Here is a 21,732-nt window from a genome sequence, read left to right on the forward strand (position 1 = left end):
TAGTTCACATGCGTACGGATGTACACACACGCATACAGCTGTATTCGCACACACATTCATACGGATGCACATGCATATTGATGCACACATGCGCGCATATGCATATGTATGCGCACATACACACAATTGTACATGCATATGGATGTACACACGTGCACGCACATTTATAAGACACAATATGACCGCTCTGCTTTTTGCTTTGACAGTAAGGCCCACAGGTCATGGCTACATGCAGGTATTCTCTAACAGTTATAACCAACACAGAAAATAAGCCCTTTTCTTAGAAGCATAAGGACAGATCAGTCTTCTGCCATGTCACATCCTTACCTGATCTCCCAGGCTGTTTTGACATTGGTACGGAGACCTCAGTAAGAGGAAGAACATAAACCTCAGGTCCATTCTGTGCGGCTGGAGTACTTTGAGAGGAAAACTCAGTGGTGTAATCTTCCCCCTCCACATTGTCCAGCTCCTGGGGGAAAAAGACACCTTTACAATTAACAGGAATGAAACATGCACACAAAATGTTCTGATCACTGGAGAAGTGCCATAACAGAAGGGTTAGGTGAGCTCCAATACATGCATACTCCATACACCAGATAAGTCCCAGGTCCCTAGAGCTCCCCTGGTGCATTCCACGTGTCATCTGATTACTTTACTACCCCAGCATCGCGGCTTGTACAAGATTCACTTACTCCCTGAGTCAAAGTAGTGCCAGATGCTGCCCTGTTTACTGAGGAAGGCGGCTGTCTTCATGACACCTGGTCACCCCCAACTCTCCTTTCTAATGGTATCCCAGGTTACATGTAGGAACCCTTCTCAACCCCCATCCTAATCACCTGGAAACCCAGCACGCCTGCAGGTATACTAGACAACCCCTAAACTGTGATACCAGTGGAGTAACAGGTTGCACAAGCACAATGATTCATCCTCACTGTTTGAGATCCATAGTCAGGATCCCACATCTCATTTTTATTCAACTCCATTTTATAACTAATCATATGAATTTCAGCTAAGCTCCCCCGACCTCTGCTGCCTCTCACATGCATAGAAGGTTCTCATCATTCTAATCTATGTTATCTCTGCACACACTCATGCATGAGGAGATCCTCCATCTGCTTTCTCTGCTTGCACACACGCTTTAGGCTAATTTTTAGTATCTTTACAGTTACTTTTCCCCCCCATCTGCTCAGCTACACTATTACCCAGATACGTACACAAATCTATATATAGCACTACAAAGGGCAGAGGCGTGTGTATACAGACTCGTATGTTCTTAAACATACGCAAATGTACACGAAAAAACTCAAAAGAATAATCAGAAATTAAATACAGCTACAATGAATCCCCCATTTGGTTTATTTTGTTAATCAAATTGGTATCTGCAGTTTAACAGGGAAAATGTTAAAGATAACACAAAATAAAACAAAAAAAAAGTAATCCTGATTGTCATATACCAGCAAAGCCAAGTGTGAAAAAAATCAGACTAAGCTATGTGCAAGGATCAGAGATTGAATCACACACATGAGAACAGATCGTGATGTATATGTCAGTACAATAAAAGATTGTGGCACCTGTATATGCAGAGACAGTGATATCCATAATGTTATTGGCAAAATGTGATACTTCTGAGCACACATGTTTATCACATACCAAAACGTAGATTCTAAGATTGTGAAACATATAAGCAGTTTGTGACATTCAGAAACAAAGATCAGTGCACACTCACACACAGGCACAATATTAAATATGTTCTGTGTCGCACACACAAGCACAGATATTGGCAAACATATACAGCAACAGATCATATCTGTACCTCTCCATCTCTCCAAGAGAAGCCTCTAATCCCAAAAGCTGCTCCAGCTATTAAGTAGGAAAGTGTCAGCATGTCAGCGGTGGGGTGACGGGGACCCGGGGGTGACTGGCACTGCCATCATACACCCTGCACTGACTGGCACAATCGTGGCAAGGCTCTCTCTCTCTGTCTCTGCCTGGCACATTAACCACGCTCAGTTGAGCTTCAAATCAGGATCCAAGGACTGTGCTGGAAGTAGGGGCGGCGCGTGCCTCGTCCTATTCTCTTATATAGCAGTGGCATGTCCCTCACTGCCCACTCAGTGTGTCACGGTCCCCGTGCCTGCCCTCTGCATGTGATCTTACAATGCCACTATTCTCTATCATACACACACAAAGCACTGTTAAACCACCTCCTGTCTGGTGGGGATAGGGTTAATATATCCCTCACATAATAGGGCACAGCAACATTCTATGTCATTTCATGGAAATGCAGGTTTAGCCTATGCAGCTATACAATGTACTAAAAGATGAATACACCTACAAATAGATGCTAAAACTGATATATAGAATAAAAACAGATACCTGTTGCACACACAGACACACCAGGTTATTAACCAATTGTTTGCTACAGGGTCTTGTAATGAACTGAAAAGAAACAAGCGCAGAGACCCAAATATATTATTTTTGATAAACAAATCAGCAGATAGGCACAGGCACACATACACACAAAGGGGCCCATTTATTAAGATCCGGATGCAGCTTGAGGGCCCGTGTTTGGCTCGCCAGAAACACCAGTTATGAAGCAGCTGTCTAAAGACCGCTGCTCCATAATCTGTCCACCTGCTCTGAGCAGGCGGACAGACATTGCCGCAATTCAACCCGATCAAGTACGATCGGGTTGATTGACACCCCCCTGCTGGCGGCCGATTGGCCGTGAATCTGCAGGGGATGAGGTTGCACCAGCAGCTCACAAGAGCTGCTGGTGCAATGCTGAATACGGAGAGCGTATTGCTTTCCGCATTCAGCGAGGTCTGTCATACCTGATCCGCACTGTTAGATCAGGTCCGACAGACCTTTGTTAAATAGGCCCCAAAGTGTTTTGTATTATTATTCTATAGAGCCCACCAAGGGGTCCATTTATTAAGCAGCGGATGCTGCTTCGGAGCCACATCGTTTCAGGTCCGCTGCTCCTTAACTTCTCCGCCACCTTTTAGGTGGCAGACTGAAATCATCCTGATACGATCTGGGGGCGGCATTGCACAAGCATTTTACTAGAAATGCTTGTGCAATGTTAAATGCCGACAGCGTATGCTGTAGGTATTTAGCGAGGTCGAGCGGACATGATTCACTACAGCGAAACATGTCTGCTCGACGTTTGCTAAATCTACCCTTATAAACTGGCGAAATTCAATCTCCTCGGTCGAGTCCGGCCGAGGAGATTGACAGCTCCTGCCCGCGCGTGTTTGGCTGTGCGCGGGCAGGGGGCGGGATTTGCAATGCGAAATACCTGTGGGTAATTTTGCCCCGCCACAGGCGAGCTGAGGCATACAGGGGCGCGTATACGCGTCCCTGTACGCCTCAGCTATAATAAATCTAACCCTATGTATGAAAACCTCCCAACTATCACTTATTTTGTGTGATTGCCACAAATTGAGAGCTTTGTCCACTGTCATCCTCCCTTCTTTATAATTGTTAAGGTTTTTAAAAGTGAAACTAAACACCACCCAGTAATTCCCCTGTACTCCATCAAACCAACCTATGACCTTCCTGGTTATGGGTGACCAACCACTGCCTATGAGCTGCCCTTACTTTATCCAAATCCTGAGAATCCCCCTGAAATGCCCATGCCCTCAGATGTACGTTGTCTGAACTTACAAGGAAATCAAGGAGTGCTACAATATGTATCCTTTATAGTCAACTGACTAAAATTACACAAATCTTTAGGAAATCTGCCTATCCCAGGACTTCCTTGTTTATGAGAACAAACAAGTGGAGAGAACACTCCCCTGGAGACCCGATGACACAGGGAATGTACCTGACGAATGTGGAAGCCTATAATGTAAATGGTAGGAACCCACCCTGAGGTTTGCCCATCTGAGGATGGAAGCATTTTTCTCATTGCAGATCTGCAGAAGACACTCCCTGATGGTTGATGTAATATACTGCGGTCATGTTGTTGGACTAAATGAGAATATAATGCTAAGGAATAAGTAAAAATGTAGCTTTTTAAAAAATAAATCAATAATAAAAAAAAGAAATATTGCTCTAAGCCCTAGTAACATTTTAAAAAAGAGACAACACCTGAAAAGTCAATTCCACCTGACCTTAAAGGGACACAAAATCCAAATTTAATCTTTCATCATTCAGGTAGAGCAGCAATTTTAAGCAACTTTCTAATTTACTCCTATTATCAATTTTTCTTAATTTTCTTGCTATCCTAAGCAGGAATATAAGCATAGGAGCCGGCCCATTTTTTGTTGAGCACCTGGGTAGCGCTTGCTGATTGGTGGCTAAATGTTCCTGTTGTGTTTCAAATGATCTTCATACATTGATTTTTATTGTAATCTTAATGTGTTTAATGTCCCTTTAATGATTCTGGAGTGGGTGCTTCCTGTCAATCAGCTTGGAGAAGGTTTGAAAAAAGTATATTCCTTAAGAGTCTACAAATTTGCTAGATATCTTGGTATTTCTTTCAGATTGGAAAAAGAGAAACGTGCCAGAAAATCTACCTTTGTTCACGTCTCTTCCTAATCCACTTTAAATTTTTCTCAATATTTTATATCATTACATTTAAAATATATTACAATAATATAAATATTATTCATAATTGTCTGTATGTGCATCTGATGCAGAAAGAACCAGTATGCGCTTCTGTATGAATGTCTTTGTGACCCTCAGTCATACTGTACATAAGTGAGAGAACATTGTATGATAGACTTTTGAAAGCCTGTGTGTGTGTGTGTGTGCATGCGTGAGTGAGGGGGCTTATAACGAGGTGTGAAGAGGCTGGGGATGCCGTTGCTACAGGCTGAAAGTCAGTAAAGATAGGAAATGCTGGAGTTAAGGTCTGAGTAAGACATTTTCGGGATACTGTTATTTTTTTTGGGGGGGGGGTTATCATTTAAAGAGGGGTTTTTAGATACTGGGGGTCCTTGAGTAATTAGGTACACTTGATAGGGGTTGTGTAGGGGAATCTCTTGGGTGTTTGGGGGTATTGTGGTTTGGGGGAAGTCAAGTAAGGTTTACATCCGTAGAATTCAGGTCAACTGCGATGTGAAGCAGATTCTGGCTAAACTTTAATCAATACGAATGATTAATTTATTTTGGATCTGGCTTAAATTTTAGGCTAAGTTTTGATGGTTGAACTTTATTTAAAGGGACAGTAAACCTTAAAAATAATGTTATATAATTCTGCACATAGTGCAGAATTATATAACATTATTTAGGTGCTATAGCCATAAAAGCATTTTTTACCGTTTAATTTGCTAAAATACGGCGCTTTTACAGACCCGCTCTCTGCTCTCTGCTGAGCGGGTCTGTTATTTTTAGTCAGCGCATCGGGCCAGCTGTATAGTCACAGCCCGGCCCGACCGCGCCATAGCACTAAGTGCAGCTCGCTCCTGTCACTTAGTCTTAAGTGCAGCATTTAATAGTGATAGGACTGTAGCTATACAGTCACTTTGAACTGTAGAAAGCATCAGATTTAGCTTATTGTGGGCCAGATTACAAGTGGAGCGATATTAAGCATTCACGTGTACTCACTAATACCGCTGCATACCTCCCAACAATTCAATCCAAGAGCCCCCCCACTGAGCAAAAGTGTGATATGTGGTGGGGCAGGAGCAGGGATGGGGTCTGGGGAGTGGGCTTAACAAGTGGCAGAACATAACACACATGAAGTTTAAAAAAAAAAGTGTAATCACTCTGATAACTGACTTTTGTTACTAGGGGGACTCTTTCTAGTTACCTAGGTAACCACACTTAGCCTCCTCCCCTAGCCTCCTCCCCTAGTCTGCAACCGGTAATATCTGCAGACTTTGCTTGAAACAAATGTTTTAACTGGCAGCAGAATGAATATACCTAACAAATTAGAGGTATTACTTTTGTTTTTCTTTTGTTTGCACATGATACTCCTGAGGTTTAGCTGGTATTAAGTGCTCTGTGTAAAAAAAAAAGGCATTTGGAGCAGTATATAAATCCCACAAAAACTTTAGCCCTGTATACAACTTTCAAATAATTTACTTATGCTGCCTAACGGTTCACAGACCACTACAGATCACTCTGCAAAAATTAAACTATTCAGCTGACAAGAAACATTGGCCTGGCTGCTGCGCCGTCACCCTCCCCCCCTCACACTGCCACCCCTCCTAGCACCCACCCCACTTTCTCATTTGTATATTATTACATTTAAATTTTGATCTAGCAGTGATTTTACACATTCTGATTATGCTTTGAAAGTTTCTATGTTATTTTATTAACTTAGAATCATACTTTGTATATTTCTGTGTATCTTTTACAAATTACATTGCACTTTGTATTTTCTCCATTGTAAACTGACAGTTTCAGAAGGTGGGAGGGGCAGGGCAGTTCCCTGGGCTTAACAAAGGAGTTCCCAGAGTATGTCTGAAGCTCTCTCACAAGTTTTGTGAAATTTTTAAAGCATTTTAAACACACTGGTCTCACTGATTTGTCTTGCTAGCAGTATGCCGGTGAAGTTTGCTCAAAATTCACGATACACTTATTTTAACTAACAGAAAAGTAATATATACTAAAATATAGACAAAATCAAGTTAAATTGTAATGAAAACATTGCAGTCTAATTTGGATTTAATGCATACGGAGCCTTTATATCAGCCCCAGGGGTTCTCCAGTTACCTTCTCTCTCCCATATGAGATTTCGTATCCGAGAGAGCTTCAGTACGTTCTATGGTAAGCATCGCTCATCTCTCTGGGATTTCCTGGTTCCTTCCCTTTTATTAGATAATTTAGTGAGTTCTACCCCTGTGAAGTGGAATGTGATTTCCTTTCATACTGCCTGCCTTCTTTAAAACTACTCTCTCTTTTTTAATTGTTCTCTGTGTGTTTCTTTCTGTATTCTCCTTCAGTTAGGTTGTATTCCACTGACTCCACAACCATTCTCTTTGAGAACATTTTCTTTTTCTGAAATGTGTTTCCACGAAGCAGCCCTCTCCTTATGCACAGTTCCTTAGCACTTCATCATCTTGAGACTAATATCTCTTCACCCAAGTCACTAAGTCCCCATGCTTTTTTGTCTTTGTCATGGTGTCCTCAGACCAGCATTTTTTTCTCAACACCACTCTCTCAGCTCTCTTCCTTCACAAGGCTACTCTCTGCATACTCTTCGTCCATGCCTCTATTTTCTTCCTTATGCAGACCTCTCTCTTTAGCCTGCCAGCACTGCCTTTCTCTGCAGCCTTTTATTGGGACTATTATTTTGTTTTTGCTGAAAAATGCATTGCAAATAATAAATACTTTTACTGCTACAATATTTTTTTGGCAGTTTTTGCAGGTGCACAGGTTGTGGAGAGGACCAGTCAGCTGGGTACAGTGAATGCCATCCTGCCTTTCCTACACTTCTGAGTTCCTCCCTAAATGTTAGTTTAGCTCTGTATGCATATTATTTATACAGTATTTTTTAGTCTCTATAGTATTGTGCAATGTTGGTGTCCTTTTTTTTTTATTTTTTTGGTAGTGTAAGGTAGCCAGTGTACTGGAATGAAATTAAGTGCTTGGCCCTCTAATGGAAAGGATGAACCTTAGTTGGAGTTAAGTTAGCAACTATGTTGCAAAGTTAGGGGTGGGTTTAGCTTACCAGATTTATGCCCAGGGAGCAAGGGTTCTGCCTCTTTCTCCTGGTGACTACAGCCTGGAAGTTTTCCCCTCCCGCCCTTTCCCTACATGTTTAAGTTGTGTGAGGTGGTGGCATCAGGCTGTTAGATGGCTTCCTTTCGGTTGCTGGTTAGAGGCAAAAGGCAGGGATAGGGTTAATTGGCCTAGTCTTAGTAAACCCTTAGGTATTAAGGTATGGAGCTCCCAAAGGTAGTTTGCTGCAGGGCTCATTACCCCACGCCTTAGAGGCTGGAGCTTCCCCGTCATTCTTTTATGCAAAATGGGTCATGATCTCTTAGTAGCGGGAGGTCACGGCTCTACAATGTCAAAGTACAGAGTCCGGAAGGGTGACAGTTGGGGATAACGTCTCCCAGGCCATGCCCTGGGGGGTTCCTCCGCCCCGCAGGTCTGCTGGCTGAATATCCCCAGGGTGTCTGTACTCATGCTCGTGGGCAGGGTCCTTGCTAGGCCGTTCCCCCCTATCCATTCAATAAGCCTTCCTTCAGGGGTTGTGACCTCTGGCCTAATGGGGTTAGTTCTTAGGGCACTGCTTGCCACCACCATAGATTAAGGCTTATGAAGCCAAGTTTAAATGTTGATAAAATTTCTTATTACAAATAAATGTAATCTTTATTTGGTTTTATACCCAGCTCTTTGTGTAGTGAGTTTATTGAAAGGTTTGAAGGGGAGATATGTTTTATATATGCTTATATATATAGTTGGTTAAGGATTCAGAGTGACAACATGAAGGATCAGCACTTATGCTATGACTTTCAGTGATTCCTTTCCTTGGGTCCAGAGAACGAAGTGGAAGATACCTTGGAGACTTTAAAGTTTATCTATTGTTTTTTTTTGGAATTTCATTGATCGTTTTATACATCGATTAAAGATTCTTCAACCAAAAAATAGATTTTGTGAGCGCCCCCTTAGAGAACTTTTTTTTTTTAGTTTCTCATGTTTTACAGAGTAGTTCTCATGGCTTTACTGTAAATAATTGTGAATATATAAAGAAATATACGGCTAGACTACGAGTTGTGCGTTAGGCTTAAAAGCAGCGTTGGCCGGTCCCAACGCTACTTTTTAACGCCCGCTGGTATTACGAGTCTTGAAATGACAGGCTCACCGCTCACTTTTTTGGCCAGACTCGGAAATACTGCAAATCCACTTACGTCAATTGCGTATCCTATATTTTCAATGGGACTTGCATAGCGCCGGTATTACGAGTCTGACCAAAAGTGAGCGGTACTGCCTCTCCTGTCAAGCCTGGTACCGCATTTTAAAGTCAGTAGTTAAGAGTTTTACACTACAACGCCGTAGCATAAAACTCTTAACTAAAGTGCTAAAAAGTACACTAACACCAATAAACTACCTAGTAACCCCTAAACCGAGGCCCCCCACATCGCAAACACTAAAATAAATATTTTAACCCCTAATCTGCCGAACCTGACATCGCCGCCACTATAATAAATATATTAACCCCTAAACCGCCGCACTCCTGCATAGCAAACACTAGTTAAATATTATTAACCCCTAATCTGCCGTCCCTAACATCGCCGACACCTACCTACATTTATTAACCCTAATCTGCCGCCCCCAACGTTGCCGCCTCTATATTAAATGTATTAACCCCTAAATCTAAGTCTAACCCTAACCCTAACTCCCCCAACTTAAATATAATTACAATAAATCTAAATAAAATTACTACAATTACCTAAATAATTCCTATTTAAAACTAAATACTTACCTATAAAATAAACCCTAAACTAGCTACCATATAACTAATAGTTACATTGTTTCTAGTTTAGGGTTTATTTTTATTTTACAGGCAAGTTTGTATTCATTTTAACTAGGTAGAATAGTTACTAAATAGTTATTAACTATTTAATAAACTACCTAGCTAAAATAAAGACACATTTACCTGTAAAATAAAACCTAACCTAAGTTACAATTACACCTAACACTAAACTATAATTAAATAAATTAACTACATTAAATACATTATAATAATAATATAATACTATTAGTTATATTGTAGCTAGTTTAGGGTTTATTTTATAGGTAAGTATTTAGTTTTAAATAGGAATTATTTAGGTAATTGTAGTAATTTTATTTAGATTTATTGTAATTATATTTAAGTTAGGGGGTGTTAGGGTTAGACTTAGGTTTAGGGGTTAATAACTTTATTATAGTGGTGGCGACGTTGTGGGCGGCAGATTAGGGGTTAATAAATGCAGTTAGGTTGCGGCGACATTGGGGGCGGCAGATTAGGGGTTAATAAGTATAATGAAGGTGGCAGCGGTGTCCGGAGCAGCAGATCAGGGGTTAATAATATAATGCAGGTGTCGGCGATGTCAGGGGTGGCAGATTAGGGGTTAATAACTATAATGTAGGTGGCGGCGGTGTCCGGAGCGGCAGATCAGGGGTTAATAATATAATGCAGGTGTCGGCGATGTCGGGGGCGGCAGATTAGGGGTTAATAAGTGTAAGATTAGGGGTGTTTAGACTCGGGGTTCATGTTACGGTGTTAGGTGTAGACATAAAAAGTATTTCCCCATAGGAATCAATGGGACTGCTTTAGGAGCTTTTTTGCAGGTGTTAGGTTTTTTTCAGCCGGCTCTCCCCCATTGATTCCTATAGGGAAATCGTGCACAAGCATGTTTTACCAGCTCACCGCTAACGTAAGCAGCGTGGTATTGAGGTGAGATGTGGAGCAAAATTTTGCTCTTTGCTCACTTTTTTGCTGTTAACGCCGGGTTTCTAAAAACCCGTAATACCAGCGCTGTCTGCAAGTGAGCGGTGAGCTTAAACTGCTCGTTAGTACCGCACCCCTCCTAACGCAAAACTCGTAATCTAGGTGATAGAGAGTCTTAGATACCATTAATTTATTTCAACATATATATATATATATATATATACTGTAGTACATCTTACTTTAAGGAGATTCAAAGTAGGGCAGAGGCCTCAGATTTGTTTTCTGATAATAACCAGCTGTTAATAGCTGTTGTTGGCAAGGCTCATGGTACTAAATTTATTGAACTCAAAAGGATTAAAGGCTAATTTGTCGTGTCAGGTTTTGCAACTGGTGACCGAGAGTTCTCAGTATTAGCCCATTAAAAAAACGCAGCCATCCTACTGGTGTAAACTCTTTACAACCACAGGAAATCCTATTTTTAATGAAAACTGCATACCCAGGCTTAAAGGACCACTAAAGTAAAAAATAAAGTAAAATATGATTCAGATAAAGCATGCAATTTAAAAAAAAAAAATTCCGTTACCAAAACATGCACATTATTTTTGTATGCACACTTTCCGAGGCTCCAGCACCTAATGAGCATGTGCAAATGTGCACAATATATACATATATATGCACTTTGTGATTGTCTGAAGGCTGTCGCATGATACAGGGGGAAGGAAATTGGATTAACTTTGACATTTGACAGAAAATATTCAACTGCTCATTTCAAATTCAAAGTAAGCGGTATTGCATTGTCTTTTAATTGTGTATTTGTTAATTATTGATTTCTACTGTATTAAGTGGTCCTTTAAAGGGACAATGTACTCAAACAGCTGATAGGGGCTCAATGTATTTCTACAACACCCCCCCCCCCCATAAAAAACACACACACACATATGCACTGGGAAGTTGATTTTGCAGCTGCCTCTTGTTTACATAATGTAGTATTGAAAGTTTCAGTTTAAATGGCGGTTTCAATGGTCAAAAGCAGATATTTAAAATGACAAAATAAAGGTAAAGGAGCAAATTGTAATCAATTTAATACGCTCCATCAGATAAAATGGATAATTTTGAATATATTAAAGGGAGAAAATGTTATAGTGCCAGTTCCTTTAACATCAAGCTAATACAGTTTACAGAAAGTCTGCATACAAAAATAATGTGCATGTTTTGGTAATGGAATTTTTTTTTTAGTCATTACAAAGCAAAACAAAAACAAAAAAGCAGCAGGTTAACTGTACTCAGTGTTTTCTCTGTTTATGCCACTTATCAATGCACCCTCAAATCTTCTCCTTGGTTCCTACCTTGAAGCCAATGTCCCCTTTCTTGCAGCAAAGACAAGCCAGCATGAGGAAGATGAAGGTGATCAGGCCAGAGAACGAAACCACTACCACAGCTAGAGAAGATGGCCAGGACAGCTCGTTCAGCAGCGATCCGTCTGTGACAGAAAAAGCAAAACTTAAACAACTGCACACTTTAATTTGATTACATGTGCAGACAAGGTCACATAAATAGAATGAGAGACAACACAGTGTTGTTTAGTGAAGAATATAGAAGACAATTTCTATTACCAAAGTGCTTAAAGGGATAGAAAGGTCTAAACTGAAATATACACTGTGCATTTCAATTCTAAATAGAAGCATTTTTGCAATATATTTCCATTAGGAAAAATGCTTCTTCTAAAATGTATTACTGTTTTTCAGCGGCATACGCGCATATGCTATGAGGGTCTGTGCAAAAGTATTCAAACATTCTTAGTCAGCTGTGACTTGTATGACACAAATTAGGTCTTCAGAGATGAAATATACACCACTGCCAACTGTCTGAGCTTGAATACATAGCACGCACAGCATATCTACATATGCCACTGAAAAACAGTATTGCTAATGGAATTATATTGCAAAAATGCTTCTATGTAAAACTGAAATGCACTTGTGCACATTTAGATTTTTACCTTTCTATCCCTTTAAAGGGATACTAAAGCCAATTTTTTTTTCATGATTTAGATAGAGCATGACATTTTAAGCAACTTTCTAATTTACTCCTACTATCAATTTTCCTTCGTTCTCTTGCTATCTTTATTTAGAAAGCAGGAATGTAACGCTTAGGAGCCAGCTCATTTTAGGTTCAGCACCCTGGATAGCGCTTGCTTTTTGGTGGCTACATTTAGCTAACCAATAAGCAAGCATAACCTAGGCTCTCAACTAAAAATGGGCCGGCTCTTAAGCTTTACATTCCTGCTTTTTAAATAAAGATAGCAAGAGAACGAAGAAAAATTGATAATAGGAGTAAATTAGAAAGTTGCTTAAAATGTCGTGCTCTATCTGAATTATTAAAGAAAAAATTTGGCTTTAGTGTCCCTTTAATCTCTTAGATGCGCATGGCGAGGCATCCTTCTTATACACATCTGTCCTGCAGTGCCAATGATTAACACAGGTTCGTCATCCAGGGGGTTCCCATTCTAATCTAGATCATGGGGACCCCTGCACTGCAGATGGGAAAAAGAGACTGCAACTCCTTCCTCCATCAATGTCTCTTCCCTGTAGGCCTTGTGATGTCACCTCCGGGACCTGTGGTAGGTCACAAGGGGGCAAGGTAAACAGGGACAGCTAGCCAGGGGGCTGGCAAAGAAGGCTTTGGAAGCCCATGTCTCAGCCTCCACACCACTTAAAATGAAAGAGGAGCATCTGTCCTTTCAAATGAGGGGTCACTTGCCCCTTTAAGTTGCAGGTGATTGCCGTAAAAATGGCAATTACCTGCAGTAATATTAAATATGCTTTTAACCTGAGGGGAAGGGGGCTCTAACAAAGCCCCTATCCCCCCACCTGTTTGGTCTAGAGGGACAAGTGACACCTCATTAGAAAGATTTGCCCTTTCAAATGAGGGGTCAATTGCACATGTAAGTTGCAGGAGAATATAGTGAATGGAGAGCGGGGAGCCCTGTATGTATGTGTTTATATGTGTATATATGTATGTGTGTGTGCACATACGTATTTACACATATCGACACATAAATACACACGTATACACATGTATACACATGTTTAGGAAACAATGACTCCCATGCTGCTATTTACACCACATCAAATGACACAAATATGTAATTTTTCTCATATAATTATATTTCTGCAAACAAATGGCTAGATTACGAGTTGTGCGTTAGGGTAAAAAAGCAGCATTAAGAGGTCCTAACGCTGCTTTTTTACGCCCGCTGGTATTACGAGTCTTGCAGGTTTAGGGTGACCACACACTTCTTTGGCCTTACCGCAAAACAACTTACGTAAACTTCGTAAAGTCTTTTTTCTATGGGACTTCCATAGCGCTGATATTACGAGACTGTCCTGGGAGGCCAAAAAGTGAGCAGTGCAGCCTACCCTGTCAAGAGTCCTAACACATTTTAAAGTCAGTAGTTATGAGTTTTACACTACAACGCTGTAGCATAAAACTCATAACTAAAGTGCTAAAAAGTACATTAACACCCATAAACTACCTATTAACCCCTAAACCGAGGCCCTCCCGCATCGCAAATACTAAAAAAAATTTTTTAACCCCTAATCTGCCGCTCCGGACACCACCGCCACCTACATTATATTTATGAACCCCTAATCTGCTGCCCCCAACATCGCCGACACCTACATTATATTTTTACCCCCTAATCTGCCACCCCCAATGTCGCCGCCACCTACTTACACTTATTAACCCCTAATCTGCCGCCCCCAACGTCGCCGCCACTATAATAAACATATTAACCCCTAAACCGCCGCACTCCCGCCTCACAAACATTAGTTAAATATTATTAACCCCTAATCTGCCGTCCCTAACATCGCCGCCACCTACCTACATTTATTAACCGCTAATCTGCCGCCCCCAACGTCGCCACCACTATATTAAAGTTATTAACCCCTAAACCTAAGTCTAACCCTAAACTTAACACCCACTAACTTAAATATAATTTAAATAAATCTAAATAAAATTGTGGTGACATTAGTGGTTGGTTTCAGCAGGCCTGTTGTATAAGATATTAGTTTTTATAGATTGTTTGTAGCTTGCTAAATCTTAAATAACTCCTGTGCCTGAACACAGTGTTATCTATATGGCCCATGTGTACTTTCTGTCTCTTTGTGTTGAAAAGAGATTTAAAAAGCATGTGATAAGAGGCAGCCCTCAAAGGCTTAGAAATTAGCATATGAGCCTACCTATGTTTGGCTTAAACTTAGAATACCAAGAGAAAAAAAGCAAGTTTGATGATGGAAGTAAATTGGTAAATTGATTAAAATTAAAAGTCCTGTCTGAATAATAAAAATTTATACTAGACTGTCCCTTTAACTCTTGTATTTTTCTTGTTTTTGGAAACTGGATACTTCTTATTGTTGAGCCAGTTTTCTATCAGTTGTCCCTGCTAGACATGTGTGTGTTTTGTTTTTTTATTGGTCACCGCATGGATTTTAAACAATTAATTTGAGAGTAAAATAGTTTAGAATTTTTGTTTTCGGTAAAAATCTAATGAATTTTAGAGACATGTGTTGTGTTGGTCCCATCTAAATGTTTTTACAAACAAAAGCTTTACAGTACTATTTAATAGCTGCCATAGTAAGGTTAAAGTGATTGACTTCTGCTCCTTTATAAATCGAATATAATGTCCATTTTATAAAGATTGTAATTTTCTTGCACATTTTTTTTTTTTTTTTTTTTTTTACAAAGGATTCATTTCTGTGAATGTGTTACACCCAGAGCTGTAGCTTGCCCTATACATAAATTTCATTCTGAATTGTATGGGAAATTGTGTAGAAATTAAATTTAAAAGGACACTGTACTCAAAAATTTTCTTTCGTGATTCACATAGAGCATGCATTTTTAAGCAACTTTCTAATTTACTCCTATTATCAAATGTTCTTCATTCTCTTGGTATGTTTATTTGAAAAGCAAGAATGTAAGTTTAGATGCCGGCCCATTTTTGGTTAACAACCTGGGTTGTCCTTGCTGATTAGTCAGCACCAATAAACAAGTGCTGTCCATGGTCCTGAAGCAAACATTTGCTGGCTCCTTAGCTGAGATGCCTTCTTTTTCAAATAAAGATAGCAAGAGAACGAATTAAAATTGATAATAGAAGTAAATTAGAAAGTTGCTTAAAATTGCATGCTCTATCTGAATCATGAAAGAAAAAAATTTGGGTTCAGTGTCCCTTTAAGAAATTACAGTTTAATTTTGGGAATATGCTAAGCCATAAGCAGTTTAAAGCATATTTTGTTTTTCCCTCCTTCTTCTTCCATTTCCATTTTTTAATTAAGTTTGTATGGAATACAAATAGGTGTAACCTTTGTTTGGGTAACAAAGCAGATCCTGGAACCAAAACTACAGTTGAAATTAGCATTTCAAAAGTTATATAGAAACTTCCTGTACTTACAATATTTTTATAATTTTTCCTCAATTTGGGAAAATATCAGTAAAAAGGATTCCTTGCTTTGCTTTGTTTATTTATTTTATTTAGGTTAGTATTATTGATGGTTTACACCTTTTAAAAGAGAACAATATTTATTTATTTTTATTTTGTTCTGCTTAATTTCTGTTTAGTCTGGTGTTTCATTGCCCTATAGATATGATAATTCCTTGCATTTGGGTCAGGTAAAATAGTCTGGCAAACTATGCTGTGAGAGACACACTATTCTAAGTCTGTTCCCCAGATTTAAAATAAAGAATAATGAGCAGTGGTTAGAAAAACTAAATTTAACTATATTACCACCTCTGCTGGAATGCTGACCTGCTTATAAACAGATCTAATTACTACCCCTTCTAGATGGCTTAACTGCTATGTCCTTTGTTGTGTAAAATTAGCATCTCAATGGTATCTTGTACATCCTGTGTTAACATTTAAAAAAAAAAAAAAAAAAAAAACTACTATGCTGTGAGAGACACACTATTCTGGTGTATATATAAATATATATATATGTATATGTATATGTGTGTGTATATATATATATATATATATATATATATATATATATATATATATATATATATATATATATATATATATATATATATATATATATATATAATATATATATATATATATATATATTTATATATATATTATTTTTATTTTAGTTCTAACGGCTATCTGTTAAAAATGTCTGGAAAAAACTATATTTCACAGGAAATCTGTGATTACTTTAACAATTACATTCATAAATATAATGGTCCATTCCTCTTCCCAGAAGCTAAAAACCACAAGTGTGAAAGTGTTTAGATATACTAACACAGGTATTAACTCTTAAAAAGATTAATAATAATAAAAGAAAATGTATGATAGCGCAGGCAGTGATTTCAACAATAAAGGGATTAACGAACATTATTGGAGACCTGACAGAGCAAAATAAAGACCTTAAATTAAAGTTAGATAACACACAGACTGACAGAGATTGTATTAAGCTTTCTGCTTTAACTAACACCATACAGATCAGTAAATTACAACGTCAATTAAAATTAACAGAACACAGCAGAAACGAATACTCAAACAAAATTACTGAGTTACAAATGAAAATAAAACAAGAAGAAAAAATAATTAGTGATATTTCTGGGAACAATGCAGATAGTGATCACTTACTGCCACAAAGGAAAGAGCCAAAACAAGTAATAAAACAAGATAAAATGCAAATGAGCCCCACTAAAAAAACAAGTTCTGTTCCAATTGCCCCTGTCATAATATCTGAGAATTTTAACAACCTGAAAGTTCCTACAGGTTTTTCAAATCAGACTAGGCCAATGACTGTAGCAGATAAAGACATTTTTAAGAAATGGTGGGGCACAATCCCCACAAACAGCTTTAATAACTTTTCACATTGGTTTCACAAGGGAACTGAAAAAGCCATAAAATTAGGTATGAGCATGCCGGAATGGACAAAATTGCTTCAAGATGCCATGGGCCCCTATGCCAACAGGTTATTAGGATTCAATTCAAGCATATGTGATCAGTTTGGCAGGATAGCTAAAACCTTTTTCAATTTTACTAGTCTAGAAAAAGAGATTAGTGAAATTACCATGAGACCTCTAGATGGGCCATTTGAAGTAGCAAAAATAGTTTTATTCTGGGGTGTGCTGCGCCAGCCACAGACCCAAATGGTTTGGGGGTCACCAGCTCACATACAGAGGGTACTTGAAGCTCTCCCCAGAAAATGTCAGGAGTTTGTAAAGCTGTATGATCCAAACTCCACAAACCTAGATAAACAGGCCCATTTATCAAGCTCCGTATGGAACTTGAAGGGCCGTGTTTCTGGCGAGTCTTCAGACTCGCCAGAAACACAAGTTATGAAGCAGCGGTCTAAAGACCGCTGCTTCATAACCCTGTCCGCCTGCTCTGAGCAGGCGGACAGGAACCGCCGGAAATCAACCCGATCGAATACGATCGGGTTGATTGACAGCTCCCTGCTGGCGGCCGATTGGCCGCGAGTCAGCAGGGGGCGGCGTTGCACCAGCAGCTCTTGTGAGCTGCTGGTGCAATGTTAAATGTGGAGAGCGTATTGCTCTCCGCATTTAGCGAGGTCTTGCGGACCTGATCCGCAGTGTCGGATCAGGTCCGCAAGCCCTTTGATAAATGGGCCCCATGGTGCTCACTAGAGCTGAGAAGTGGTGGAATTATCACCCATACACCATTAAGGCAATTTCTGCAGTGAAGCAGTCAATGGAGAACAATCTGACTATTCACAGGCAGGAATCAGAGAGGGGCAACAGGAGACATGTTTGGGGATATCAGAATAGTAGAGGATCAAATACAGCAAACTGGAGAGACAGGAATTTAAATGGTGATATTAACAGAGGAGAAAATAAGTATAAAAATTGGAGGCTGAGGTCAAATGAGATGAACAATAAGGCCAACTTAAGTTATTGGGAACTCAAACAAAAAAACAGGAGAATGAGAGATCAAATTGGGTTTCTAAAGAAGCAACTGACAGAGCTGGAGGGCTCAAATTAAATCATGCATTTTTGTTTATAAGCATATTTGTTTGCAGTACATTTGTATCGTGTAATGTGTACTTTAGTTTTAAGTTCAATTAATAATTTTAGGTGTTTTTCATTATTAAGTTTTAAATGCCAATATTTAGAATGTATAGTTAATTGATGCATTCTCTTTCTAAAAAAACAATAACAGATACCTCCATTGTGATTAGTTTTGGGAGGCCACATGCAATACCATTTCTATGTAAACTGTCTGAAGTCTTATCTTGCAGGAAGAAAACCAATGAAGATAGAAGGCTTCTCACCTTTCCTTCCAGTTTTTCCCCAATAACACATATTATAGATTGTTTTTTTTCAGGTGTCTTCAGGACTGATCTTATCATGAAGCTATGATGGTGGCGTTGGACAAATTAAATAAGTATAATGTATCACAATGGAGATGTAAAATGGTGCATTAGGCCAAAATAATATATATTATTTTGATATATATATACGGTATATATATATATATATATATATATATATATAGCATAAAGGGGTAAATAATCATATAAATCAAGCAACATAAGTTAAGTAAGGGTGCGAGTGGGATGATGCAATAACAGAGGCACTTTCCAACTTGAAGTTAATAACTGTGAATGTGGTTTCTACTGCAGATGGAGTGTTGTAGAGTGAAGTAAATATATGCCTGGTTTTAATCTTTTTTTCATTCCTTTGAGGGTCTTGGAAAAAACAAAGTGGTTCAAAGAGAGAGATTTGGTAAAGCATAAGCAAGGACCAGATGCCAAAAGCAAGGACCAGATGCCAAAAGATGACAACAAAGAACTTCAGTGAACCATTATAACTTTTGTTTTACAGGCACAATTCACACTTTATTAATAAAGATTTCTTTCATGTAATTAGCAAGAGTCCATGAGCTAGTGACGTATGGGATATACATTCCTACCAGGAGGGGCAAAGTTTCCCAAACCTTAAAATGCCTATAAATACACCCCTCACCACACCAACAATTCAGTTTTACAAACTTTGCCTCCGATGGAGGTGGTGAAGTAAGTTTGTGCTAGATTCTACGTTGATATGCGCTCCGCAGCAAGTTGGAGCCCGGTTTTCCTCTCAGCGTGCAGTGAATGTCAGAGGGATGTGAGGAGAGTATTGCCTATTTTGAATGCAGTGATCTCCTTCTACGGGGTCTATTTCATAGGTTCTCTGTTATCGGTCGTAGAGATTCATCTCTTACCTCCCTTTTCAGATCGACGATATACTCTTATATATACCATTACCTCTGCTGATTCTCGTTTCAGTACTGGTTTGGCTTTCTACAAACATGTAGATGAGTGTCCTGAGGTAAGTAAATCTTATTTTCTGTGACACTCTAAAGCTATGGTTGGGCACTTTGTTTATGAAGTTCTAAATATATGTATTCAAACATTTATTTGCCTTGACTCAGAATGTTCAACTTTCCTTATTTTTCAGACAGTCAGTTTCATATTTGGGATAATGCATTTGAATTAATCTTTTTTTCTTACCTTCAAAAATTTGACTCTTTTTTCCCTGTGGGCTGTTAGGCTCGCGGGGGCTGAAAATGCTTCATTTTATTGCGTCATTCTTGGCGCGGATTTTTTTGGCGCAAAAATTATTTTCCGTTTCCGGCGTCATACGTGTCGCCGGAAGTTGCGTCATTTTTTTGACGTTATTTTGCGCCAAAAATGTCGGCGTTCCGGATGTGGCGTCATTTTTGGCGCCAAAAGGCATTTTGGCGCCAAATAATGTGGGCGTCTTGTTTGGCGCTAAAAAAATATGGGCGTCGCTTTTGTCTCCACATTATTTAAGTCTCATTATTTATTGCTTCTGGTTGCTAGAAGCTTGTTCACCGGCATTTTTTTCCCATTCCTGAAACTGTCATTTAAGGATTTTGATCAATTTGCTTTATATGTTGTTTTTTCTATTACATATTGCAAGATGTTCCACGTTGCAACTGAGTCAGAAGTTACTTGAGGAAAATCACTGCCCGGGGCTGGAGCTACCAAGCTAAGTGTATCTGCTATAAATTTTTGGTACCTGTTTCTCCAGCTGTTGTTTGTATTGCATGTCATGACAAACTTATTAATGCAGATAAAATTTCCTTTAGTACTGTTATATTACCTGTTGCTGTTCCGTCAACATTTAATTTTCAGAGTGTTCCTGATAAACATAAGAGATTTTATTTTTTAAATCCATTTAGAAGGCTATGTCTGTTATTTCTCCTTCTAGTTTACATAAAAGTCTTTTAAAACTTCTCTTTTTTTCAGATGAATTTTTAAATGAACATCATCGTTCTGATACTGATAATGGTTCTTCTGGTTCAGAAGTTTCTGTCTCAGAGGTTGATGCTGTTAAATCTTTTTATTTGTTCAAGATGGAATTTATTCGTTCTTTATTTAAAGACGTATTAATTGCTTTAGATATAGAGGATTCTGGTCCTCTTGATACTAAATCTAAACGTTTAAATAGGGTTTTTTAAATCTCCTGTATTTATTCCAGAAGTGTTTAATCTCCCTGATGCTTTTTCTGAAGTAATTTCCAGGGAATGGAATAATTTGGGTAATTCTTTTACTCCTTCTAAACGTTTAAGCAATTATATTCTGTGCCATCTGACAGATTAGAGTTTTTTGGGACAAAATCCCTAAGGTTTGGGGCTGTCTCTATTCCTGCTAAAATGTACTACTATTCTTACGGCAGATAGTACTAAATTTAAGGATCCTTTAGATAAGAAAATTGAATCCTTTCTAAGAAAAGTTTACTTATGTTTAGGTAATCTTCTTAGACCTGCTATATTTTTACCAGATGTTGCTGCAGCTTCATCTTTTTGGTTAGAAGTTTTAGCGCAACAAGTAACAGATCATAATTTTATAGCATTATTTTTATTCTATAACATGCTAATAATTTTATTGGTGATACCATCTTTTGATATCATTTGAGTTGATGTCAGGTATATGTCTCTAGCTATTTTAGCTAGAAAAGCTTTATGGATTTAACTTGGAATGCTGATATGTCTTCTAAAGTTAACTTTGTTTTTCCCTTTCTTTCCAGGGTAATAATCATTTTTTCGTTCTTTTTCTCATAATAAGGAGCAAAAGCCTGATCCTTCATCCTCAGGAGCGGTTTCAGTTTGGAAACTATTTCCAGTTTGGAATATATCCAAGCCTTATAGAAACCTATAGTCAGCTCCTAAGTACCCATGAAGGTGCGGCCCTTTTTTCCAGTTCAGCTGGTATGGGGCAGATTACGTTTTATTCAAAGGAGTTTGGATCAATTCCGTTCTCAATCTCTGGTTTCAGAACATTGTTTCAGAAAGGTACAGAATTGGCTTCAGTTAAGGCCTCCTGCTAAGAGATTTTTTTCTTCCCGTGTCCCAGTTAACA

At 38.8% G+C, this 21,732-nt stretch overlaps 1 protein-coding gene across 5 annotated transcripts in view; it reads right to left on the bottom strand.

The window, feature by feature from the left end:
• AATK (apoptosis associated tyrosine kinase) overlaps positions 1–21,732 on the bottom strand; it is a 234,073-nt gene that overhangs the window by 66,626 nt on the left and 145,715 nt on the right. For 4 of the 5 annotated variants that reach the window (XM_053706663.1, XM_053706646.1, XM_053706654.1 and 1 more), the window contains exons 2-3: positions 11,683–11,816; positions 328–469 (exon numbers count right to left, since the gene is read on the bottom strand). In XM_053706663.1, the coding sequence (XP_053562638.1) occupies positions 328–469; positions 11,683–11,816 (276 nt within the window). Of the gene's footprint in view, positions 1–327; positions 470–1,813; positions 2,036–11,682; positions 11,817–21,732 lie in introns of those variants that run through there. The other variant, XM_053706672.1, reaches the window with a different exon arrangement.

The sequence above is a fragment of the Bombina bombina genome, chromosome 1, assembly GCF_027579735.1.
Source record: "Bombina bombina isolate aBomBom1 chromosome 1, aBomBom1.pri, whole genome shotgun sequence".
In the NCBI taxonomy this organism is placed as follows: Eukaryota; Metazoa; Chordata; class Amphibia; order Anura; family Bombinatoridae; genus Bombina; species Bombina bombina.